Source organism: Drosophila montana, unplaced genomic scaffold (genome assembly GCF_035044405.1).
Source record: "Drosophila montana isolate Dmon_TW-CO22-7 unplaced genomic scaffold, ASM3504440v1 contig_1455_1, whole genome shotgun sequence".
NCBI classification, from domain to species: Eukaryota; Metazoa; Arthropoda; class Insecta; order Diptera; family Drosophilidae; genus Drosophila; species Drosophila montana.
This window is the reverse complement of record NW_026996406.1, coordinates 740407-764139: the sequence shown is the minus strand read 5'-3', so window position 1 is coordinate 764139 and position 23733 is coordinate 740407. Positions and strand designations below refer to the sequence as shown.

General features: G+C 45.7%; 6 protein-coding genes and 1 non-coding gene across 9 annotated transcripts; 5 read left to right on the top strand and 2 right to left on the bottom strand.

The window, feature by feature from the left end:
• Window positions 1-8873: 8873 nt before the first annotated feature.
• On the top strand, window positions 8874-13145 carry LOC135431371 (uncharacterized). Of its 2 annotated transcripts, XM_064686492.1 has the most exons (5): window positions 8874-10697; window positions 11106-11672; window positions 11745-12065; window positions 12169-12470; window positions 12534-13145. In XM_064686492.1, the coding sequence occupies exons 1-5, from the start codon at window positions 8874-8876 to the stop codon at window positions 13135-13137; spliced, it is 3618 nt and encodes a 1205-aa protein (XP_064542562.1). In that variant the 3' UTR covers window positions 13138-13145. The 2 variants fall into 2 exon arrangements, with proteins under 2 accessions (XP_064542562.1, XP_064542570.1); XM_064686500.1 differs by lacking the exons at window positions 11106-11672; window positions 11745-12065.
• Window positions 13146-15229: 2084 nt separating this feature from the next.
• On the top strand, window positions 15230-16465 carry LOC135431904 (basic-leucine zipper transcription factor A). The gene has a single exon (XM_064687314.1). The coding sequence runs from the start codon at window positions 15249-15251 to the stop codon at window positions 16200-16202; it is 954 nt and encodes a 317-aa protein (XP_064543384.1). The 5' UTR covers window positions 15230-15248; the 3' UTR covers window positions 16203-16465.
• Window positions 16466-16754: 289 nt separating this feature from the next.
• On the top strand, window positions 16755-17544 carry mRpS34 (mitochondrial ribosomal protein S34). The gene is made up of 2 exons (XM_064685681.1): window positions 16755-17050; window positions 17105-17544. The coding sequence occupies exons 1-2, from the start codon at window positions 16868-16870 to the stop codon at window positions 17486-17488; spliced, it is 567 nt and encodes a 188-aa protein (XP_064541751.1). The 5' UTR covers window positions 16755-16867; the 3' UTR covers window positions 17489-17544.
• Golgin104 (Golgin 104) lies at window positions 17511-20854 on the bottom strand. The gene is made up of 7 exons (XM_064685639.1): window positions 19993-20854; window positions 19817-19936; window positions 19690-19753; window positions 19483-19637; window positions 19275-19417; window positions 18744-18924; window positions 17511-18569 (listed from the first exon to the last, which is right to left on the bottom strand). The coding sequence occupies exons 1-7, from the start codon at window positions 20764-20766 to the stop codon at window positions 17628-17630; spliced, it is 2379 nt and encodes a 792-aa protein (XP_064541709.1). The 5' UTR covers window positions 20767-20854; the 3' UTR covers window positions 17511-17627.
• On the top strand, window positions 18625-18697 carry TRNAM-CAU (transfer RNA methionine (anticodon CAU)). Its single transcript has one exon. It is a non-coding gene; the product is annotated as a tRNA-Met (tRNA).
• A 119-nt stretch (window positions 20855-20973) lies between the features above and the next one.
• On the top strand, window positions 20974-22239 carry Tcs3 (Probable tRNA N6-adenosine threonylcarbamoyltransferase Tcs3). The gene is made up of 3 exons (XM_064685651.1): window positions 20974-21132; window positions 21190-21875; window positions 21938-22239. Exons 1-3 carry the CDS (start codon window positions 21018-21020, stop codon window positions 22178-22180), a joined length of 1044 nt encoding a protein of 347 aa, XP_064541721.1. The 5' UTR covers window positions 20974-21017; the 3' UTR covers window positions 22181-22239.
• Pdh (Photoreceptor dehydrogenase) lies at window positions 22194-23358 on the bottom strand. Of its 2 annotated transcripts, none has more exons than XM_064685669.1 (4): window positions 23162-23358; window positions 22870-23094; window positions 22635-22808; window positions 22194-22576 (listed from the first exon to the last, which is right to left on the bottom strand). In XM_064685669.1, exons 1-4 carry the CDS (start codon window positions 23252-23254, stop codon window positions 22286-22288), a joined length of 783 nt encoding a protein of 260 aa, XP_064541739.1. In that variant the 5' UTR covers window positions 23255-23358; the 3' UTR covers window positions 22194-22285. The 2 variants fall into 2 exon arrangements, with proteins under 2 accessions (XP_064541739.1, XP_064541731.1); XM_064685661.1 differs by having other exon boundaries at window positions 22870-23097; window positions 23162-23355.
• Between the last annotated feature and the right edge of the window lie 375 nt (window positions 23359-23733).

Here is a 23733-nt window from a genome sequence, read left to right as displayed (position 1 = left end):
ACAGGTTATGCAATAACAAGCCAAAGGTTAAAGTTTATCAAGTGCAACAATAAATTGCAAATGTACTGTAACAAAAAGTGCTCGACTAGCAGATGCTCTGTACAGCGCACATCGCATCCAACATCGCAAAAGGACAACATTTGTAATGTTTGCTTATAAGTGTGTGACACTTTAAAGAAGTTATCTTTAACCCAATCAATTATAATATAATCTTAATCAGACATTTGCCTGTTTCTACGCAAAGGTAGTTCTCAGCATAGCAGTATGTAATAAGTTTATGTTAGTTGTAAGAATACCCATGTTAACAATTGATATAATGGTAAGGCAAGAGAAGGAAGAGCTTGAAAGTGCGATCTCTCCAGACATAGATAAGCATATTGTGAAATTAACATCTAAGAAAGTTTTTGTGAAATTACAAAGCAATTAAAATATCTTAATACAGCCTACATCAGTTTGTTTTTTTTTTTTCAGACAGATCAAGACGTCATATAGCTGTCATAGGAACAATCTGTTAAGAACAAAGATTTAGTATGTAAAGCCTTTGTTTTTGCATTAATAAATACTAATGTATTTCAATTACAAGCTGTATTACCTTTTGATAAAAACAAATAATCATCGGCCTACTAAGACATATCGAATTTATAGCTGTCATAGAGTTCCTTTCCGGTTGATAGCAATCAAATAAAACTTTGATTATTACTTTTAGGATCGGAGATTCATGCGTTCATATATACAGACATGTGTTAGTTTTTTATAATAATTATTATTATAATAATATATACATGATATGAATACACTTTCTTTTTGTCTCTTACATACAATTGCACAATGTTTTTATTCCAATTTATAGTCCATTTTTAATGGAAAAGAAATAAAAGAGACGAGCTCACTCGGCCGAACCACACACATGCCATGTGTGGCAATGACAACTGATGCTCCCTTTTATTTTTTGGGTGCAGTTTTGTCGATGTGCTCTTTTGTTGCTGTAAAATGTTGATTACGTAAAATTCAATGCGTACGACGAGACAAAACTTTCCACCACAACAAAAAGGTCAGAGCATCACAGCAAGCCAAGCAGCAGCCGCAAAAGCAGCAACAGCAGCGGCTAAGACAATTATTGGTAATTATCGATTAACTGTTTTGTTATTGTCTGCACCACCCAACCACCACACAATTTGTCTAGTATCTATGGCTGTCAGTTGCAGTTTACAGATGCAATTGGCCGGACATGATGCAATGCCTGAGAGCGCCCGCAAAAGTATGCAAAAGTTGCATAGCTGGCTGCCGCCGCCGGCCGCTAGATGGCGTGCACTTTTAAAGCCGGCGCCCAAAAGGCTGCAACACAAATGCTTTAAGCTGAAACCGAGTTCATTGCATTTGCTACGTATACGACGTAGCTGCCGACTGCTGCGCTGATTACACACACACAATTATCACAACGGGCGATTGGGTGGTTGGGTGGCTGGGCGATTGTCAGCTCACCGCTGCGTAATCGGTTTGTTTGTTTATCAATAGAGGCGGCATTTGAATGCGTCGTTATGCTGTCATCGCAGAGCGGTCGGGCCTGGGCCTGGGCCTGGGCCAGAGCTAGGGTTGCCAGCGGCATTGGTCATGGCCATGGCCATGGGCGGTCCCTTTTGGCCGTATACAAAGCACAGCAGCAGTAGTTGGAGGGACGGCGCACAAAAGAAGCAGAAGCTAACAAGTTAACCAGAGCAGAAAAATAGGTTGAGACGCAGAACTTTCTGGCTAAGCAAAATATTTGCCAGGCCAATCAGAGCCCCAGCACTTAGGATAAGTGACCAAAAAGTTTACAAGCTGCGACCAGAACTGGGCAATTTGGCAAAAGAAGCGAAACAACAAGGAGCTGGAGAGATTTAATCGAGGGTGTTCACTAGAAGATTCCCTGTACCCAAACTCGAGCGGTCGTAACATAATGAATTCGCGGTAACAAATTTGATGCCCTAGCTCTTATAAATCCCGATATATGCTAAAAAAAAAACATGGCCCAGAAATTGATAATTATAGAAAATTCGAAATAAATTAATCTTCGTATAATATGCTAACCAAATTGCAGTGCATAAACATCCCAAAATATGCCAGAAAAACTTGAAATGGATATTTTTCGATTGTGGGGGTAATTAACACTATTTGGAAAACAACAATTGCTGGGCAAGAGGTAAGCACTTGTAATGGGTGCAGGGTATAAAAAGGTAGGCAAGAAATCAACTTGAATAATTTATGTAATCTCAGCGAGCTAAGCAAACAACGCACAACATTTCAGCTGCCACAAATGATTAACAGCTGCGAACTTGCAGCAGGGCTTTCACCGTGTCGGGGGCCCATAGGTGTATTTTGCTTGGCGCCGGAAGCAGCATTTGTGGCGCAACTTCACGTCAACTTTGGCGGCCTGCAACTTGTTGCTATTGTTTCCTTGTCACATTAGCTGAGCATTAAGCCGAAGACCCCGTGCCGGTGAAAGGTCAATACAATTACAATTATTTAACTATGCGGGTGTTACAATTCAACATTGCACAACTATCTATCCAAGACTTATAGACAATAGAGTCTCCAGCAGCTCGGATCATGAGTCACCTGGAGGGACCCTATTTTAGCCCGTGCTGCCTGCTTAAATATGCCGCGCACACAATGTGGGTGAATGACCTTGGCGATTAACCAACTAATAAATACAATAATCCAGCTGCAACAACAACAATAATAAAACAATAAAAATTTATTACATGCAGTTTCGCAAAAGCAAAACAAACGCCGCAAAAAACCAAAAAGCAACACAAAAAATCAAAAACAAAATTAACTTATTTAAATTCCAGCTGCGTGCACAAAGCAAATCCCAAAAAACCAAAACGAATCAAAACAAAATGATATCAAAACAAAGAGAATTGCATGGCGAATATATAATACTCTGCTGTCATCATATAAAAGTTGTTTTCATTGCAAAATTCAAAAATAAGAAATTGTTACAATCTTCAGAGCATAGCTGGAAATTGGGAGGGGGTAAAGCTATATTGACAATCAAAAATACACTATCACCTATCTTTTCTCTGACAGGTGTATTATATAGTGCCCGAACCCGACTAATACTAATACAAATCTACTGTCTGCTGTAGAAATTAGGATTTTTGCCGAATATCAGCTAGATATCTGTAAAACTAACAAAATAGTTTGCATATACATATGAGACAGAAATGGCAACATTGATCTAGCTGTAAAAACTGCTCCTTTATAAGGTCTGTCCTTTTTAAGCGTTACAAATTTCGCGAAAAGGTTGCAAAACACTTTGCCTGGGTGTAAAAAGAAAAAGAAATACATTAGCAGATATATTGGAGATTTAAGATATATCAGACTTGATTCCTTTACAGACTTATGAGAGATATACAATCTAGTAAACTAATGCTAATCAAGACCGTAGCAAGCGAAATATATTGTGTTTTTATTATGAGAAGCTTACCAGTCACACAATAACTGCCTTTTCAAAAGATTATTCCTATGATATGATATGATATGATATGATATGTGATATGATATATGATATGATATGATATTCTATGATATGATATAACTATGTAATCTATCTGGATATAGATAATGTACAACCTGGCTCAAAACTATGCATCTGTGCCAATTTTCATCCACTTAACTCCACAGGAAGGCTGGTTCAGATAGAACAGGCAAATGGATGGATAGCTAGACAGGATTATATTGCCTCAAATTATCAGTCAGATCAAAAGAATACACATTTTATATGCCTTATAAATCTTATAATACCCCTTGTTAGGGTATATTGAAACATGATTTGAAACAAATGAATCACGATCCGAACTATTCGCTCTGCTCGAATGCATCGCGTGCCGCCGTCGACTGCATTTGGTGCTTGGATTATGTAAGCCAGCAAACAGTGAGATACAAATACAAACAGAGGCTGAGACTGAGACTGAGGCTGAGGCTGCGACTGAGTCGGAGCAGCGACGCAGCTGAATGGCTTGCCACAAAAACTTTAGCTGGGGTTTCCCCAAGGCCTGCTGTTTAACGACCGGCTGTGTGCGCTGAGAGAATTGGCTAGGCCAAGTGTTAACTGAAGCTTGGCGCGTCTCTTGCATTTGCTTTTTTGCCGGGATTTTCCAAGCCTCATTTTTCGTAAGTTTTGGGCAAATCCGTGGCACAGTTGCAATTATTTGACATGAATGCGGTTGCAATTGCAGCTGCAGTCAAGCTTCCCCAGTATTAGAGTCGGGTTTGGTCGCTTGCCTCATATTTGTAAAGAAACTTGCCAAAATGTATTGGATGTGTGGGCGTTATTCAGTTATTGGTTATTAGGCAATTGACACACACCGAGCCAGAGATAAAAGCAAGACCTTCGGCCAGAGAAAGAGACAGGCAACGAGAAAGAGAGACAAATTTGAAGACAAACCATTTTGGGCTTAAATTGAGGCAATGAAGAGAAGGGATGGGCTGTGTGCAAATCAGCGCAGATTAGCGAGGTTTTTGTAATTTCAAACAAATTATGTGTAAGCTAGAGATGGTAAATAATCAATATTTTTATCGATGTTATCGATTTATTAACTGAATTTCTAACCGTTTGGCTCACAAGTTGTCTATCGATTATTATTTTGAACTTGGTTTGATCTTATTTCAACTAAAGCAAGGATTTAGCCCAACCAGAGGTAAAAATTAATGGGTCATTAGGTTTTCCACGAGAGGTTCACTTCTTGGGCTTCTTTCCTTTATATTTCGACTTAAAATTAGGGCTAGGAACAGCTGGAAATAGTTGGATTAATTAACTTAAATTAATCAGGGATTTGCCTCAATTTTGTGGGTTCGAAGCTATTCACATTAATAGAAAAGACGAATAAACTATAATTATAATATAATCAGAGATATGCAAAGCTATCAACAAGAGAGCCACACGTGCCACACAATACTTTCTAATATAGATAAAATCGTTTATATTCAAAAGCCTCTGTCTTGAATATTCTTTCATTTTATGCAACCCAAAACAATTCTTAAAATTTATTTTAACACTCTTAACCCAGCCACTATTCTATTAATTTATTCATTTATTCACAGTTACTGAGAATTCCAATAGAGCTTAAATTATATAGATTCAAGAAGAGCTTAGCTGAACCTTGAAAAATGTCTAACCCAATCAATTTTATAGTTTTTAAAATATTATATTTCAAATTGTATTTGAAGCACAACATTTGGCACAAGCCGACTTGAGCGCAATTTGATTCGAAATTGCAATTAAGAGATTATTTGAAACCCTGAACCCGATTACGCACGCTTCCATTAGCTGTCACTTGTGGCCGCAACAAGGTGCACAGCCTGAGGTCAAGTTCAAGCGGCGACTATTGGGAATTTACCTGGCAAATATTTAACTAATTTCCACAAAATTCAATCGGAAGTGCGTTTGCGCAGCAGCTGCTTCAAACATGCCCTCAGCCAAACTGACGCTTTAGCTGAGTCAAGCGAAGAAAAGACCCGATGGCCAAAGCTTTGATTGATAAAAGCTACACGAACGCTTGAACTGGCGACTGTTTGCCAAACAATCGAGACAACAATAGCATTAACAACGAGCTGTCGAGGATGCTCGACCCGGAGATACCCTGTAACCAGCTTAGTATGCACCAAATAGCTCCTGCCTCTGCGATTCTCACTCTTTAACTCATTATATGAATAAACTATTGTTAAATAATTTATGTCTTTATTCCCCGATTATTATAAAAATTAAAGATGAAACTCGAATAAATACATATACTAAAAACTGCTTTAAAAATCGTGTTATTAATTTTTCTTGGGGGGAATGGGAAAACTTCTCTAACAAGTGATTGATCCGTAGATACTCAATTGGGAGTTCAAATTGATAAAAAAAATGGGAGCATAGATTTGATGCGTAACTTTTTTGCGAAAAATAAAAGTACATATACGATAGAGATGAATCAGGAATATATACCTTACAGGTACGGCAATGCCCACATCTGCCTGTGGCATTCACTTTCACAGCTCTAGCATACTCTTCATATGCATAATGTTTACAGGGTATTTACGAGAGAAATGATTATGCTGATTAGCATAATTAGCATGGAGCAGCGGTCCGCTTACACATATTATCTAGCTTTCATGGAATAGTTAACATAAAATACCACTTAAACCCGGCTCTAAGCGCTTGCCAATCGCCGGAAGGTCAATCACACACTCACGACGCTGTGACGGCGACCGACTGCTGATTAGCTGATTAGAGAGTAGTGCAAGTGGCTTGTGAATATTGATCAGAAAGCATCACTGACCACACACAACACGAACAAGTTGCCGGGCGTTATACGAGACGCGTTTTAATTTTTATGAACTTCGGGTAAAACCGCTTCAGAAAAATCAGTTTGATTCACAATCAAAGTAACACTCACGAATCATATGAATGACAGTTGCGTCTGGACGTGAGTTTGTTTGTCGCCGGCCATGGGGGTAAACATGGAGCAAACAATTGTGGCTACAAAATTTTAGGCCAGATCCGGTTTTGAGCCCGTTGGCCCTTTGGGGCTTATCGCTTAGTCAGCGGCCCAGTTGCCCGCCGTCGCCCGCCGTTGCCCCGTCTTTGGGTCATTTCGTGTGTTGTGTCGTTGCTGACCCAATTAATAATTGCAAATTTCATAATCTGTTGTTGGCTGTTGCACAAAAAAACTGGCGCCTTAAGCGGAAACTGGTGAAAATTTGGACATCTGAAACATCTCGCGACATTAGCTGCAGCCCACATCCAAAACATAAAGCGCTAATTTGGTCGTAAGAGTTTTCAACATGTTTTATTTTTAATTTTGTTTTGTTTTTTTTTTTTTACGAGCCATCTTTTGTTCACACGATTGCAGCAACGCGGTTAGCTTCAGTTTGGCTCATCGTGCAGCTAAGGTTTCCGCTTAGACCTCATCTTAACCTTCGCTGATACGCAGAATGCAGTCCAGTAGACCCAGAAAAAAAAACCCAAAAATAAAGCCTTTGACGTCATAGCCAGAAAATCAGCCCCACCGAGCCGCAAGCTACGGCCTCTCTGTTTTGTTTTGAGCCAACAATTCGCAAAAGCAGCAGCTGCGACGTCCGCGTCGAAGTCGGCGTTGCGCATGCGCAGCTTTTGTATAAAATGCGCGGCGCAGTCGAAAGCGAAATCAGTGAACAAATCGCCAACAAACGAAGCAGACACACAGCGAGCGGTGCAGTGGTGCAGTGATAGGATTAAAGCAACCACTTACATAAGGATTACAAAAAAAAACACACACAGATTGGAATATTTATATTTAAAAAAGGTTAGTAAGAGTGCGCAAGAAAGAAGCAGAAAGTGATAAGTGTTAAAAAGAAGTGGGTTAAAAGAGAGCTGAGTACCAAGTGGACGACCTTTCCTGAATCAAGTCAAATAAAAATAAAAGAGGCAAGCTCCAAGTGTTTGATGCTTCCCTAAACAGAACAATATTTGAGTTCCCTAAAAAATGTTATGGAATAGACGTAGTGCAGTAGACTTCCAGCCCAAAAAAACATTGTCCATGCATAGAAAAATGGACGCAAAAATACAAGCCTTAAGTGTAGATCATACCCAAGTACAAGCCAAGACTTCTTAAAATAGAAAAGCGTTATAAGACTGTTTACTTAAATATATATTAGATACAGAAAGTACTATTGTACAGGTTAGACCTGTAAGATTTAATGAGCCCCTTTTAAACTTCGCATAAAAGAGAACCCCACAAAGGGCAAATACACCAGATTCCATACAGATAATTCGATCTGCTCTCCCAAATAATAAGATCTGCTTATGGATAATGCTTATGAACAAAGCCTGATTCCCGATCCTCAAATTATTGTCTGCTAATTCGAATTTCTCAGGCAGTAAATGCCCGTCAAGTATATAGCAATTTTTAACCCCAATGCAAGAAGCACAAGCTTCAATTGCAAGCTCATTTCCAGGCCAGAAATCCTTCCGACCTTAAATCCACACAAACAGTCAATTCAACTATTCCCACCTCACCCAATTTCCGATATACATATATGTTCAAGTCAACGACCTAAACCCTATATCAAAAACTTTCACTGCAAATCCCAAGACAAGCTTCCAGTCATTTGCAAGCGCCCCACACACACACGCACACATTCAAATTGACTTTATTGCCCAGGCAAAAAGCAGAGTACTCCCCGGCTTGCGTCCCGCAAATTGCAATGCAACGTTGCACACGACTTCCGTTCGATGAAACTCCGCTCTTTATATAATCCGAAAATAATAAAATGGCCCGAAGATCGCAACAGACTACAGCCCACGCTCCAGAAAGAAAAACACATTAAAAATGTAAATGACATAACACGCAGTTAAGAGCGCGAACACTTTTTGGGGGAGTTACGAAAATGCACAGAGCGTAGAGCCAGATCTGAGATCAGAGCGGAGGCAGCTGTCAGGGCAGAGATCATGTTGAGCGATCCGTTTGGGGCTTGCCAAATCTCAAAGCAGGTAAAATTACCTCATATATGGGCAGCGGGGCAGTAACAATGGAGGGGGGGATAGCTAGCGCCGGCAATCATGCACGGTCTGCGACCTCGAACGAAAGTAAAAGTCTTTTCAAGCCGAGCTCTGAGTCAGCATGCGAAGATTTCAAGACGTTTGCCCGCAACCGGTTTCACGATTGCCACAGCGAAATGCCCGTGAAAGAGCGGAATATGGAGGTTGGCAGTTGTGAGAGGGGCTGGTGAGCGTGAATTGGGACAATGACCAGTTCGTTTATTATGGTCTGGGTTATTGGTGTCAAGCAGATTATGTAATGCCCGAAACTACCTTTCTTCCATCCACACAGACGCCACGCACGCACACACGCACACACACAATGAGAATGAGAATGAGACATGGTCTGACTTGGTTGGTGGTGCTGGCGGCCAGCGTCACGCTAATTGCCGCCGATTCGGACTGGGGCAATGAGTGGGCGCCCATGGACACAGAGTCCATGCTAAGCAGACGTTCCGCCGACACAAAACCCGCCGAGGAGACGCAGGGGCGCAACTATGCCGTGCATGAGAGCACACAGAGCAATGCCACGGAGATTGACACCGTCATCGATCAGCTGATCAACTCACGGCGCGAGGGACGCAATCTGGGCGAATATGATGCCGTCTATGCGGATGGCAATATCGACCAGGCGCTCCAGGAAGGCAACGATATGCAGGCTCGCAACCTAATCCGCGACAAGCTTTGCGGCCTGGGTCTGATGAGCTGCGATGTGGAAGAGAAGCGTCCTTTCTACTCGACCATCTACGCACAAGGACCTCCACCACCATCCGGCTTTGGCGGCGGCCCCTATGGACCAGCTAAGCCCATGCCACCACCGAGCTATTTCAGTGGACGTCCGCCAATGGGTGGTCCGCCACCCAACTCAGTGAACTCCTTTGGTCCACCGCGCAAGGTTGGCTATGAGGGTTCATACAAGCCGCCAATGAACAGTTTGTACAGACCTGGCGGTCAGTTCGGCGGTGCCTATCTGGAACACCCACCACCATCGGCCATTGATGGCTCGGATGGCATTACCTACTCCAAGCCTCCACCTGGCGCTCTCATCTACGACAGCAAACCACCTGGCCCCCTTTACAGTGGCCCACCTAACGGTCCTGCGTCCGGTCCTCTGTCCGGTCCTCTGTCCGGTCCTCCGTCCGGTCCTCTCTACAATGGTCCTTCTAATGGAGTGCCTCCGTACAATTTTGAGAATCCCGAAAAGATTCAAGGTGCCAGCTCTACTCTGAATGGTTTCTATGCACAACAATCGTCCTCATCTTCAGCAGCCTCCTCGTCCAGCACCAAGGTTGTTGTGGGTGCACCCATCGATGCGGGTCTGCAGCAGCATGTCCATCATCACTTCCATCACGTTGATGGCGGCGAGGGTGCCAATATTCCAAGTGTGCCTATTCCCGTTGGCGGCGGCCAAACCGTCAACACCGACTTCAGCGCCTTGGCTCAATCCTCAGCCACGTACACGCCCCAGGCTCAGGCTTCCAGCTCTGGCTTCTCACAGTCTAATGCTTTCAACGCTGGCTTCAATAGTGCTTCCCAGGGTGGTCTGCTCTCCCAGGGCTATCCCTCTCAGAAACCAAATGGCGATTTGTATAAGCCTACATCCGGTTTGGGCAGCTTCGGCAGCAGCTCCGGCAACTTTGGCAGCAGCTCCGGCAACTTCGGCAGCAGCTCCGGCTTGTCACAATCCGGCGGTTTCGGCCAGAATGGTTTCAGTGGCTCGCCCAGCGGCAGCTATCACAGCCAGAATCCCGACTACTACAAGAAGGAGCTGCAGGGTGGCGCCTCGAGCAACTACAACGGCCTCTCTTCAGGATTTGGAGGCCAAAACCAGGGTGGTTTGTACCAGGGCGCCGGTGGCTATGACACTTCCCGTCAGCAAATTGTCGACTGCCAGTGCGTGCCCATTTCTCAGTGCCCTGCCGCCGATCGCATTGGACGCAAAGAGGATCTGATTCTGCCCATTGACCCGAGAAATCTGGGCAAGGACATTGAAGCGCTGAGCGATGATGCTGCCGCCAATGCCAATGCTACTGTAAAGGCTGATGCCAAGGAGGACAAGAAGGATGAGGAAGAAAAGAAACGCACACGCCGCCAAACCGATGCTGACAACAAGGAAGAGGACACCAGCGACCTCTCATTGGATGCTCAAGGGGTAAGTGTCTACGTTTACTTAGCTAAGCCTTGAATCCCTAGATCATGTTACTGCCCCAACTAATGCAATTGACACCTAGTATATAATGCTAGTTGATACTAATTGTGCTCTAGACCCTCCACACACACGCACACCAAAACACACATACACGTAAACACAACCCAACTGCACCCATTGATCAACGCTCCACGCTCAACTCAAACTCCGCCAAGGTCCACTAAACATAAAAAAAAACCCCGCTCGTCGTCGTCTCCCTGCGCCCTGCGTGCGTGGGTTGGTTGCCACCGATTCAGGATCGTCACTAATCCAACTGCAACTAAAACCAACCTAACCACGCACGGGGTCAAAAGGTCGCACGTCCATCAGCTCAGCCAGCGCCAGCCTAACTACGTGTCCTTCTTCCTGCAGCGTCAGGGACTACTCGGACCATCTCCGCTGGCATTGCCCGCTCTCCAAGCCATTGAGCTCATACAGCGCAAGGTGCTGCCCACATACGGAGTTAGTTTCGGCCTGCCCTACCCTTCGGCTGGCTACCCGGGCGGCTATCCATCCAATGTCTTGGGTGACTATTATCCCGCACAGAATCCCTACTTTGGCTCCTTGGGTCCCAACGGTCTGAATCTGGGTCTGGTCAATGTCAATCCTCTGGTCTCGCTGCAAGTGAGCAAAACGGATTACGGCGAGAAGGTAGTCAAGCCTCTGGTCAATCTGCATGTGACACCCAATGCGAATATCATTCAGAAAGTGGGCGATTTCTTCAAGAAGAAACCAACCGAACTTTACAGCACGCATTACCATCACCACGATCACTTCAGCGGCTACGAGCATGATCACCATCCGCACCACTATAGCGCACCGTCGCACCACCACGACTACGAAAGCACCGGACCCGCACATATTGAACACTTTAGCGTTGAGATGGTGCCCAGCACGCCCATTTTTGAGTATCACAGCGGACCCTCATTCTATCCGCCAGTACAGCATTATCATCACGATGAGCATCACGCTGAGCATCACGCTGTACATCACGCGGAACATCATGCTGAGCACCACGAGCACCACTCAGAGGCCCCATTTGATCACTCTTTCAACTCGATTTATCCCGAGACGTCGCACTCCGATTTTGGTTCCAGTGGATTTGGCAGCTATGGGGATTATTCCCAACATCATGAGCGTAGCGTTAATGTCAGCGCACCCGATTGGACGGCACCTAGTCGCCGTGGCAAGCAACTGAATTTGGGGCAAGTGCATAATATACCCACTCAAGCGCCAGGCGCTGCAGCGGGCAGCGATTATGTGACCTTTCCCCATGATCGCAGGAGACGAAGCGTTGATAATGTGGATGAGTTTGAGTTGGGCGCAGAGCAGGTAACCATATCTGCAGTTAACGAGCTGGGAGGATGTTTAAACGAGAAAACCACCTATAACACATTTTAATCCTTCAACTATTCTTTGCCAATTTCATTTGCAGCGCGCTTACTACGGCAACCGTCCTGTTGAGAAGACCTGCCGCATCAACGAGGTCTGCTGCCGTCGCCCATTGCGCCCACAGGCACCACCTCAGCAGCAGCTGGGACGTTGTGGAGTAAGGAACGCGGCCGGCATTACGGGTCGCATCAAGAATCCAGTTTATGTCGATGGCGACAGTGAATTCGGTGAATATCCCTGGCATGTGGCTATCCTGAAGAAGGATCCCAAGGAGTCGATCTACGCCTGCGGTGGCACCCTCATCGACGCCCAGCACATCATCTCGGCGGCCCACTGCATTAAATCGTAAGTTAAAATTTCGCAAAAATTACCCGCTCCATTTTGCTAAGCCATTAATTCCCGACACAGTCAAAATGGTTTCGATCTGCGCGTGCGCCTGGGCGAGTGGGATGTGAATCATGATGTGGAATTCTTCCCCTATATTGAACGTGATGTCGTCTCCGTGCACATTCATCCCGAGTACTATGCTGGCACGCTCGATAATGATTTGGCCATTCTGAAGCTGGATCAACCTGTGGACTTCACCAAGAACCCGCACATTAGCCCCGCCTGTCTGCCCGATCAGTATTCCGATTTCACCAATGCCCGCTGCTGGACCACCGGCTGGGGCAAGGATGCTTTCGGTGAGCACGGCAAATACCAGAACATTCTGAAGGAGGTCGATGTGCCCATTCTGTCGCATCATCAGTGCGAATCCCAGCTGCGCAACACCCGTCTTGGCTACAGCTACAAGCTCAATCCCGGCTTTATCTGCGCCGGAGGTGAGGAGGGCAAGGATGCCTGCAAAGGGGATGGCGGCGGTCCATTGGTCTGCGAGCGCAACGGCGTCTGGAACGTGGTCGGCGTCGTTTCCTGGGGCATTGGCTGCGGTCAGGTAAACGTGCCCGGTGTCTATGTTAAGGTCTCGGCCTACTTGCCTTGGATTCAGCAAATCACGCAGAGCTACAAATGATTAACAGACGTCACCACAGAGGCAGCCGAAATCAGCGCCTACCACGCAGGGGGCAGCACAAGAAATGACGACGCCTCTGATCAATTTGTTTTTCACTTTTGAGCAGCCATTCCCTTATGTAACGCCCGTCACTCTCTCGTGTTTCGTTAGCCCACTCGAGTTACTGTTACCGCTCGTTACCATTATTTACTGTACGTTTAGGCCTCCTTATTACCTTGTTATTATGTTTTTTTATTGTTATGACCCACACACACACACACACTCTTTGTCACACTCATCGAGCTCAGACTCGATTGTTCAATTAGTTAGCGAGTGCCTTGGCAATCTCTTGTATTGCTCTCCATTCAAGTTCCAATTTGTATTGTGTAAAATAGTTGTGTTTATATTAATTAATTTATTTTTTATACTTGTAATAAATTAAAAAACTATTTAAATAAATTAATTTATGACAAAAAAAAAAACTATTTGCGTTATGAAAAATCATTTGAGACGTGTTTCACACTTATCGCAGAATCACAGCTTTTCTCCTACCCTAAAATATCTTATATAGACACAGTTCGAAATTTCCCAACCCATAACTCAGTCAAAACTCAACCGATTTTCATAAAGTTTGGCTTTTTGCTCATGGTTTTGCATCTAGATCAACTTTGCATCCAAATCCGGCAACATTATTTTTGGTCGAAATTCATGTTGAAATGGTACTCTCAAATATCTTATATAGACATAGGTCGAAATTTCCCACCCCCATAACTTGGTCAAATCTCATCCGATTTTCATAAAGTTTGGCTTTTTGTTAATTGTTTAGCCTCTAAATAAATGTGGCATCTAAATCTGGCAACATTATTTTTGGTCGAAATTCATGTAAGAATGGTACCAAATATCTTATATAGACACAGGTCGAAATTTCCCACCCCCATAACTTGGTCAAATCTCATCCGATTTTCATAAAGTTTGGCTTTTTGTTAATGGTTTAGCCTCTAAATAAATGTGGCATCTAAATCTGGCAACATTATTTTTGGTCGAAATTCATGTTGAAATGGTACCCTCAAATATCATATATAGACACAGGTCGAAATTTCCCACCCCCATAACTTGGACAAATCTCATCCAATTTTCATAAAGTTTGGCTTTTTGTTAATGGTTTAGCCTCTTAATAAATGTGGCATCTAAATCTGGAAATATTATTTTTGGTCGAAATTCATGTTGAAATGGTACCCTCAAATATCTTATATAGTCATAAGTCGAAATTTCCCACCCCCATAACTTGGTCAAATCTCATCCGATTTTCATAAAGTTTGGCTTTTTGTTAATGGTTAAGCCTCTAAATAAATGTGGCATCCAAATCTGGCAACATTATTTTTGGTCGAAATTCATGTTGAAATGTTACCCTTAAATATCCATTGGTCAAAATTTCCCAGCCCCATAACAGCAACCTTTGGCTTGTTAGTCCGACTTTGAAACACCGATCTTAATGTTTTTTATTCAAGCTTTGGACATCAGATCCCCTAATGAATGCCGAAACCCTACAGAAATATTTATATCGCCACACAACTTTCCCTACATTGCTTAATATCTCTAAATTTAATTTATGTTTAAAAAATTAACAATTAAAAATAAAAAAAAGGAATAAAAAATGGTTTGCAACTGAAACTCTATTATAACCAGCTTAGTATCAATTACAATTGGGCGCAACCCATCAAATGCAAATTATTTGTCTAACCAGATGCGATGGCCAGTTGTTAGGCCAAAGCCAACAGATTTACACCACCCAAAACCAACATAAAACTAAGAGGCGCTTCCTCAAGCGGGTGTGTGATATTCAAATCACCCAAAAATATTATAAACCTTACATGTTGAGAGCCCGTTAAACTCAAAAGCCGCAACTGACTTTCCGCACTACTAAAAATTTATGCACCGCTGGCGTTGAATGGGCCGGGTATAAAACCCACGGCACAGCTGGAGCAAATGTTTAATGCAGTTTTAGCAGTAAGATGTACAACAAGGGATTTAGCTGCCTGCTCTGCCACCTGCTCATAGGTAAGTTCAAGGACTAGGCAGATGTGGATCTGGGATTAATGTGCCACACAGCGCTGTTCTGCTCGCAACAGGTCATGGGCAGGCTGCACAAGCGCAATGGCTACTACTACAGACAGCTGCAACCGTATCCGCAGGCACAGCATCAGCACAGCAGCGGCGGATACTTTGAGCCCACGCTAACAGGACCCGAAGAGCCGGAGGAGCATCAGCACCAGCTACAGCAGCACCAGCAGCAGCAGCACCAGCTGCACCAGTCGCAACATCAGCACCACGGCGGTAGCAGCTCCAAAGGCCACCAAAGTCATGGGGAGAGCAAGCCTGGCTATAGCATAGGCAGCGGCTTGCGCTCGATAGCCCAGGGATCGGCGGATCAGGCGTACACAGCCGTGGCCAATCAGCATGCGGCGGCCAAGCAGGCCGCCTTCATAGCCAAAAACACGCTGGCACAGGCCGCATCTCAGGCCGCCGCAACGGCGCAGGCAGCGCTCGCCGGCAAGCAGGTGATACTCCAGGAGCTGGAGCAGCAGGCAGCCGAGGCGCAGCGTGCACTCTCGCGCGAGCTGGAGCAGCTAAAAGCGGCCAAGCTGTCCGCTAAGCTGGCGCAGCAAACCGCTCAAGCGGCGAATAATCACATCTCTGTGCTGACGGCGGCCGTGAACAATGCCAAGTCGTTGGCTGAGCAGGCGGAACAAACCGCCAACGAGGTGTCCAACCAGCTGGCCTCGCAGGCAACTATGGTGGGTCAGGCCAAGAATCGAGTGGAGCAGGTCGAGGAACAGCTGCAACAGGCGCGCGTCGATTTTGCGGCCACCAAGGAGTCGGCCATCAAGGCGGCCTCCTCGGCAGCGGCGGCACAGGTGAATGCCTCCAAGGCTGGGGCACATGCCACAATCGGACTGCACGAGAGCGCCAATCAGCAGGAGCACAATCACGAGGAGGAGCTGGAGTCGTATGACGAGCAGCTGGACACAAGCGGAGTGGGTCACACGGCAAGCGATGCAATCGAAGAGCACGCACACAATGGCTAGTCCACTTATAAACCAAATCTTATAACAATTGTAGCTAGTATCAATGCATATTTATGTAATTTATAGGCATTCCAAACCAAAAAGCAAATGCATAAGTGTACATATAAACATACAATATAAGCGTGGTAATGCGTGCTTAACCGAATAGTTGTACTAAATGGAACAAAACTCACCATTAAAATGATTAATTTGCACGCGAATATTTATATTTTTGGCACAAAACACAACACACGCGAACACGAGGATCTTTTCAGCAGCGAAAACTTTTGGCACTGTTATCGATAACTGTGATTAACATAATTTCCACAGCTCTGCTTGCCAGGCGCCAACACTTTTGGGGCTGATATCGATAACATTGCTTGGATCTGCCATCTCAATTTGCTCGCTCTCTTTTTCCCTCTTCTTCTCTTATTCGCAATGCATTGTTGTGTTTTTCTACACTAATACAATTCAAATACACACCGCGTTGCCAACCACTGTAAACTCTCTCGCGCCATGACTATGCAAAAAGTGGCAGCGCTGTTAAATGCACAGCTGTTTGCATAACAAGCGAATGGCTTTCCAAAGGAAGAAGTAGCACACCGGGCCCATCTAATATATTTTTACTTCTCCAGCCATTGCACTTCTCTCCAGTTATCAATAAAAAGGCGTACAATATAAGCGCCATGAGCCAAAAAGTAATCAAGTACATTGGACGCACTACAGATTTTCGCGGCAACTCACTATGGGAGATCGTGGGCAATCTGCCCGACTGGGGCATCGGTCGCATGGTCATACGTAACATGTTTCAGCGCTATCCGGAGCCCTGCTACATGCGCATACTAAAAGTGCAGGCGGTGGACGAGCAGGTAAGCGCGGCGAAGACAGGTGGAAGCTGAATCTTATATATTTCCTATGCATAGCCCGACAATGAGCGCAAGGTTCGCGTGACCGTGGAGAAGACCTGGCGCGGCGTGACCCAGCCAAAACCCGTTGAGATCTACAGCACCAGCTACAAGGCCGACTACGAGCTGGTGCCCGTTGACCAGGAGCACAAGTTTCTAACCAACACCAAAAAGGTAGAGCCTGTGGTGCTGCCCACACAGATGGAACTGCCTCCGCTGCTGCGCGAGTATATTAAGGATGAGACCAGTGAGGCGAATCCTTTAATCAATGTCCACTTCAAGAAGACGCACAACAAGCTGGCGCGCCTGGCCCAAGCTGGTGAGCAGCCGACGCGGCAGCTGTCCATGGACGTGGGCCAACCGACGAAAGTCAGCGCCAAGCTCTACGATGGGCTGCTGTGAGGCACTGCATCAACTGTAGCACTTGTTGGCATATTAAACTTTTAATTTACACTTAATCGCAACGAATTTGTTTAACTATATGTACAGGCAGTTAGACTATGGAATGGAACAGTACAGTGGACTTCTCGGCAACGAGATTTCACTGTACTTTGCTTAGTTCGTAGGAGCGCAGCTTGCGCGTTAGGTTATCCACCTCCAGGCCCAACACATCCAGATTCTCTTTGAGCGTTATATTCTTAAGTAGCGTATCCTCCAGCACGGTCTGCAGTTTCTTATTGATCTCCAATGAGAGCTCCAGGGACATGCTCTTATTTTCGGCGCCCTTGACGCCGCCATAGATGGCCGCCATGACGCCGTTGCCGTACTTGACCAGCTCGCTTTTGTTCTGATCACTCTTGGAGGAGGTGAGCGCGCCGGCTGTCTGATCGCGCAGCATATAATGCTGCACCACCTTGGATTTCTTCTGCACCTCCGAGACCAGCATGGCCGTGTGATTCTCTAGGAATTCGATGCGTTCGGTTTGACGCGCTGAGGCCTGCTGCAGGCGCAAAATGCGCTCTACTAGAACCTTCTTGGACGGCACCGCCTGCAGGTCTGTCTGTGGCACAGCTGTCACACTGCTGGCCACCGTTTCGGATTCGGATGATTCGCTGGCGCGTCGACTGCCATTGTGCAGACTGCCCTGGCTGCTCGTGCGGCTGTGAGTGCGCAGCGGTTGCTGCTGATGCTGCTGCTGCTCCTGGCTGTAGCCATTCAGCGCCTGCTGACAGTTGCTGCAGTAGCCAACGGGCTTGGCGTCCACAATGCCTCTTTTGTACTTTTGTAGCTCCCTTTGCAGCTCCTTGACCAGCGTCGCATTTTTGTGCTGCGTCGCCTCAAAGTCGCCCTGCACATTCTCCAGCTTACCTTTAATCAGCTCGTAGAGCTTCGTCTTCTCAGAGAGATGCTTCGCTAGCAATTGACGCTCCTGATTTTTCTCGTCCGCCTCGGCGCTCAGCTGTTGCTCCAGTTCGCTGTATTTGGCATCGTATGTGAGCTTCTCCTGCTTCAGCAGTTTATTCTCTGCCTCGAGACCTTGTGCCTGTTCGTAAAAATAGAAATATTTAGTAGGAGCTTTGAAATGCATTGACAACAAGGCCTCGGTGGCGCAGTAGGCAGCGCGTAAGTCTCATAATCTTAAGGTCGTGAGTTCGAGCCTCACCCGGGGCATGTAGCTTTTTTTAGATTCATTTTTATTTTTTTCTTATACACTTACCTTAGACTCTGCCAGGCAGATATCATTTTGCAGGCGCACTATTAGCTCGCTCATCTCCTTGTTGATGCTCAGCAGTTCCTGTTTCTTTTGCTGCAGCTGCGACAAATCTGTCTCATTGTCCAGCGCAGTGGCCTCCAATTTTTGTACTCTTGTCTGCTCCTCAGCCAGTTTCTGTTCGTTGCTGCGGAAATTAATGACATAAATTAGCGATTGATGGTATTCTAATTTTTCAGGCAATGTCGTGGAGACAACTTCGGTTATTGATGACCGTCTCTTTGTCTGTTTCTAAGCAAACTAGTTTTGCAGTTTTAAAAGATATCCTCATGAAACTTGGCATGGGTTCAGGCAGTATATATGTCGGAGTCAGACGGATCAGATTATTTTAACATAAAGCTGCTATAACTCCTTAGTTAGAGCTTCAGATCAAACATCAGACTATTAAAATATGCACAAACGGTCGGAAGGATCTCCGGAGCCCGAATATACAAATACTCCAAATTAATGCTACTTTTATTTACTGAGAGTCCGTACATTGTATTCTGCGTGCGCAGAAGCTGCAGCTCAGCCAATTGGCTATGCAGCTTGGCCGCATTCAGCAGCTCATCGCTGTAGGCTGCCTCCACGGAGCTATGCTGCGACTGCAGCTCCTTGAACTGTTCGGTCAGTTGTTGATGCTGCAGAGCAAAGGACATTAGTGAGTAAAACATAAATGTATATTTCAAGATATAGTGGATTGTACCGCTGCGTTGATTTCCTGCAACTGCTGTTGCAGCTCCTTGTTAGCCTCGCTTTGCTTTTGATGCTCTTTGGTGAGCTTATCCAGTGCCTCAGTCTTGCGCATTATGTCGTGTTTCAGGAGTATTGAGTTGGCTTCAAATTCCACCTTTAGCTTCTCTGCAATAGATGGAAATAATTAGAGGACATAAGAGCCTGCATAAGGACTTACCATTGGCTTTTTCCTCAAGTTTATTTGGCGCATTGCGTTCCTCTTCCAGCTTGCGTTCCAATTGCTACAGTTTGCAGATGAGAAAAGCTTACATTTCGAAGAAGGATAATTATTATATGCCACGTACCGCTTTAGCCTCCACCTCAATGTTCAGCTTGTTGGCATGGTACTTCAGCTTGGACTCCAAGTGACCCATTTCCAACTTTAGCTTCTCGAGCTCGCGTTGATACTTGCGCACCTCGCCGCACTACGAAATGTAAAATATTGCTAGAATAGACTCTTTGTCATATTCAAAGGACTCACCTTTTCGTCAATGATATAGGTCATGCGCGACTTTTCCTCGTGCACCGCCTGAAAGCGAATGGAAATGTTTTTGACCTCCTTCTTGGCATCGGCCAGCTGTTTCTCGACCGCCTCCTTCTCCTTTTTAGCATCGATTAGCAGCTTTTCTTTCATGGCAAATTTGATGACTGTCGTCTCCTTCTCCTTGTTGGCCAAATCCATTTCATTGCGAAATGCCTGCTTCTCCTTATCAAGTATCGCATTCTCGCGCTGCAGCAACTGCATCATGTTATCCTTTTGGGCATTTGCCGTACGCAGCTGTTCCAGCTGGCGTTCATAGCTGCGCCGTTGCTCCTCCAGCTGCGCCAGGCAGTGCACATGTGCAAGTATGTCCTGCTGCGGAGCATCCTTGTTAAGCTCCTGTTGCTCCTCCTGCGCTTTAAGCTCTGCAAAACTGATGACCGTGGCGGAATCCTCGGGTTTTTGTCTGACCATTTGCTCTACAACAGACGCATGCATTTCCTTAACTATGGCTAACTCGCTTGTAACTTGTGTATTCTTATCTTCTACTGTAGTTTCATTTGTTGTTGTTGTTATCGCTGTGTTCTCTTCGCTTTGTACTTTGCTCTTGCATTCCAGCTGCTGTTGTTGCTCCGCGGAAGCTGTCGCTGCATCCACGTCGGCGTCATTTGTTAATTTTATTGCAGCCGCTTGATTAGCTGGTCCACAGCTATTATCAGCAGCCAAATCAATGCCCTCACTGTTTGACTCGGTCGGCGCTGGAGCCGTTTCCATTTTTAAGTACTTTTAAAACAAATACAAAATATTGCAAAAATTAACTGATTTGTTTTCACTACATTCTTCTCTCCTATTGAAAAGCGTCATTCACACAGCCACGTTGACATGCACTGGCGCCACTGACATTCGCAATGCAGTGCAACATATGTTTGTTATCGATAGTCAATGTTATGCTATCGGACAGCTGCATAAGAGATGAGCAATATTGCAGTCACAGTGACTCACCTCTAATACAAAAGTAAACAATTATGGTTTGCGCGCTGGGCATCGAAGGCAGCGCCAATAAAATTGGCATTGGCATCATAAACGATGGCAAAGTTTTGGCAAATGTGCGACGCACCTACATAACACCGCCCGGTGAAGGTATCTCAGATGCTGCCATTCAACTACGATTACTTTGACTTTATTTCTATGCAACAGGTTTTCTGCCCAAGGAGACGGCGAAGCATCACCGCGAGGCAATTCTGGCACTTGTGCAGGCGAGTCTGAAGGAGGCACAACTTAAACCCAGCGACTTGGATGTCATCTGCTATACAAAAGGTCCTGGCATGGCGCCACCTCTACTGGTTGGCGCCATTGTGGCGCGCACGCTGTCGTTGCTCTGGCAGAAGCCTCTCCTGGGTGTTAACCATTGCATTGGCCACATTGAAATGGGACGATTGATAACAGGCGCCCAGAATCCGATTGTGCTGTACGTGAGCGGCGGCAATACCCAAGTGATTGCGTACTCCAATAAACGCTATCGCATCTTTGGCGAAACGATAGACATTGCTGTGGGCAACTGCTTGGATAGATTTGCGCGCATTATCAAGATGTCGAACGATCCCAGTCCGGGCTATAACATTGAACAGCTGGCCAAACAGGGCACACAGTACATCAAATTGCCATATGTGGTAAAGGGCATGGATGTCAGCTTCTCCGGCATTTTATCGCATATTGAGGAGCTGGCCGAGCCTGGCAAGCGGCGCAACAAACGCAAGAAACAGCAGGATGAGCCGGAGCCCGAGTATAGCCAGGCGGATCTATGCTACTCGCTGCAGGAAACCATCTTTGCCATGCTAGTCGAGATTACAGAGCGCGCCATGGCGCACTGTGAATCCAATGAGGTCAGTGAGAGGTTGCTCTACATATTTGTATATTTGTTTATCTAAGTCTGTTGTCCATCCAGGTACTAATTGTCGGCGGCGTGGGCTGCAACGAGCGCCTGCAGGAGATGATGCGCATCATGTGCGAGGAGCGCAACGGCAAACTCTTTGCCATTGACGAACGCTACTGCATTGACAATGGCCTAATGATAGCTCATGCGGGCGCCGAAATGTTCAGCGCCGGCACGCAAATGCCACTGGAAGATGCATTCGTAACGCAGCGATATCGCACGGATGAGGTGCTGGTCAACTGGCGACAGGATTAGATATGGCAGCCCATACAGTATGCTTGATTGTTTATTAAAAACTACCCTCGACAAATTGATTAGTGGTTAATTGTGTATTGTTCAGCTTTTGGATATGCAGTTAGCTCAAAGCGCCGGCTCCTTGCCAGTCCAGTGAGGCTTCATGTCAATGGGAACGATGCGTTTGCCCTCAATCACATAGACGGCGCCGTTCTTCTCCTTCTCCAGCACATTCAGAATGCAGCGGGCCACATCTGTGGCGCTCTGTTTGCTCAAACTATCCAAAATCTTATATGTCTCATCGCTGGTCTCTGGAAAGATGATCTTCTCCGTGAAATTGGTAAACATGTCCGTCATGGTGGCGCCGGGACAGACAGTGGCAAACTTAATGCCAGAGCGTTGATAGAACTTGTCGTTCTGTGTGTGGAAAGTGGAATTAAGTAGGATCTCCAGATAGTTTCCATTAGGTACTCACGCCCAGGCAACGCGTAAAGCTTATAATGCCCGCCTTAGTGGCACCATAAACAGGTATTATAAACATTGGATCCAAGCCCACAACGGAGCTCATGTTGACCACAATGCCGCCATTGCCGCCGTTCTCCTTGCTCATGTACTGCAAAGCGCTCAAGCTGGAATTGATGATGCCGCCCTGCAAGAGAAGGCTAGACTTTTCGAATCCTGTAACCAAGAATTGTAACTGGTTGCCTCACCAGATTGACTAGGAGCGTGCGCTGGACATCCTTGTCATTGAATATGCCCGCCACATTTACCACAATATCAATGCTGCCGAAGGTCTTCTTGATCTCCTCGTAGGTGGCCTCCACGCCCTTTTTGTTAGCAACGTCCATTTTGATAATCATGACACTCTGCGTGGGATGCGCTGCGCGCAGCTTGACAAACTCCTCCAGATTATCCTGTATGTCAATTATGGCAACCTTCTGTGGAACACACATGCACACATATCTTCGAATGTTCACAAGGATTACTTCAGCCATAGCTCACCCCGGCGCCCGCCACCAGCAGCTGCCTGGCCACCTGCAGACCAATTCCTCCAGCGCCGCCTGTGACCACCGCATTCTTGCCGCGAAATGCCATAACTCCTGTTGTCACCTGTGGATTCTGTGCTTTGCTTTTATATTACACGAATGCTACGATGGAGCTCCACGACTTAATCCAATCTCTTTGGCTGGCGACTCTGCACTGGCTGGCTTTCAGGCCTGCTCGGCCGACTTTTATAGCCCGGCTGCTTAGTATTATAGTCGCTGGTCATACGATATCTGGTCTTATATCCGATCTGTGATTAGCACCGATCGACTCGCTGCTGGCTGCAATCGATAGCCCTTCCAACTGCCTTCGGCTGGGTTTATTATGCAAAAGCTGCTGCGGCAGCTATCAGTTTCGATGTAGTCGCTGGGCTCGTCTAGCTTTTGATCTGCTTCACACTGCTCTGGTTTTCCGAGGTCAGTTTTCTTGTCGCTGCCTACATAGTACATTGTACCTCTAATCATGCCAAACACCTTCATGGTTAGAGATCGGGATTGGTTCTGCATATAAGTTTAATTCAAATTTTCAAA

Bases quoted from the DNA above. Each gene is read 5' to 3' on its own strand.
- LOC135431371 (XM_064686492.1), top strand. From the start codon at position 8,874: ATGAGAATGAGACATGGTCTGACTTGGTTGGTGGTGCTGGCGGCCAGC. The intron at 11,673-11,744 runs GTACAGCATTAT...CATCATGCTGAG, and splicing joins GACCCTCATTCTATCCGCCA to CACCACGAGCACCACTCAGA. The intron at 12,066-12,168 runs GTAACCATATCT...TTTCATTTGCAG, and splicing joins TTGAGTTGGGCGCAGAGCAG to CGCGCTTACTACGGCAACCG.
- LOC135431904 (XM_064687314.1), top strand. From the start codon at position 15,249: ATGGGCAGGCTGCACAAGCGCAATGGCTACTACTACAGACAGCTGCAA.
- mRpS34 (XM_064685681.1), top strand. From the start codon at position 16,868: ATGAGCCAAAAAGTAATCAAGTACATTGGACGCACTACAGATTTTCGC. The intron at 17,051-17,104 runs GTAAGCGCGGCG...TCCTATGCATAG, and splicing joins TGCAGGCGGTGGACGAGCAG to CCCGACAATGAGCGCAAGGT.
- Golgin104 (XM_064685639.1), bottom strand. From the start codon at position 20,766: ATGGAAACGGCTCCAGCGCCGACCGAGTCAAACAGTGAGGGCATTGAT. The intron at 19,418-19,482 runs GTACAATCCACT...TTTGCTCTGCAG, and splicing joins TGCAGGAAATCAACGCAGCG to CATCAACAACTGACCGAACA. The intron at 18,570-18,743 runs GTAAGTGTATAA...TTTTACGAACAG, and splicing joins TCTGCCTGGCAGAGTCTAAG to GCACAAGGTCTCGAGGCAGA.
- Tcs3 (XM_064685651.1), top strand. From the start codon at position 21,018: ATGGTTTGCGCGCTGGGCATCGAAGGCAGCGCCAATAAAATTGGCATT. The intron at 21,133-21,189 runs GTATCTCAGATG...TCTATGCAACAG, and splicing joins CATAACACCGCCCGGTGAAG to GTTTTCTGCCCAAGGAGACG. The intron at 21,876-21,937 runs GTCAGTGAGAGG...TTGTCCATCCAG, and splicing joins CGCACTGTGAATCCAATGAG to GTACTAATTGTCGGCGGCGT.
- Pdh (XM_064685661.1), bottom strand. From the start codon at position 23,254: ATGGCATTTCGCGGCAAGAATGCGGTGGTCACAGGCGGCGCTGGAGGA. The intron at 22,809-22,869 runs GTGAGGCAACCA...CTTCTCTTGCAG, and splicing joins GCACGCTCCTAGTCAATCTG to GGCGGCATCATCAATTCCAG. The intron at 22,577-22,634 runs GTGAGTACCTAA...TTCCACACACAG, and splicing joins GCTTTACGCGTTGCCTGGGC to AACGACAAGTTCTATCAACG.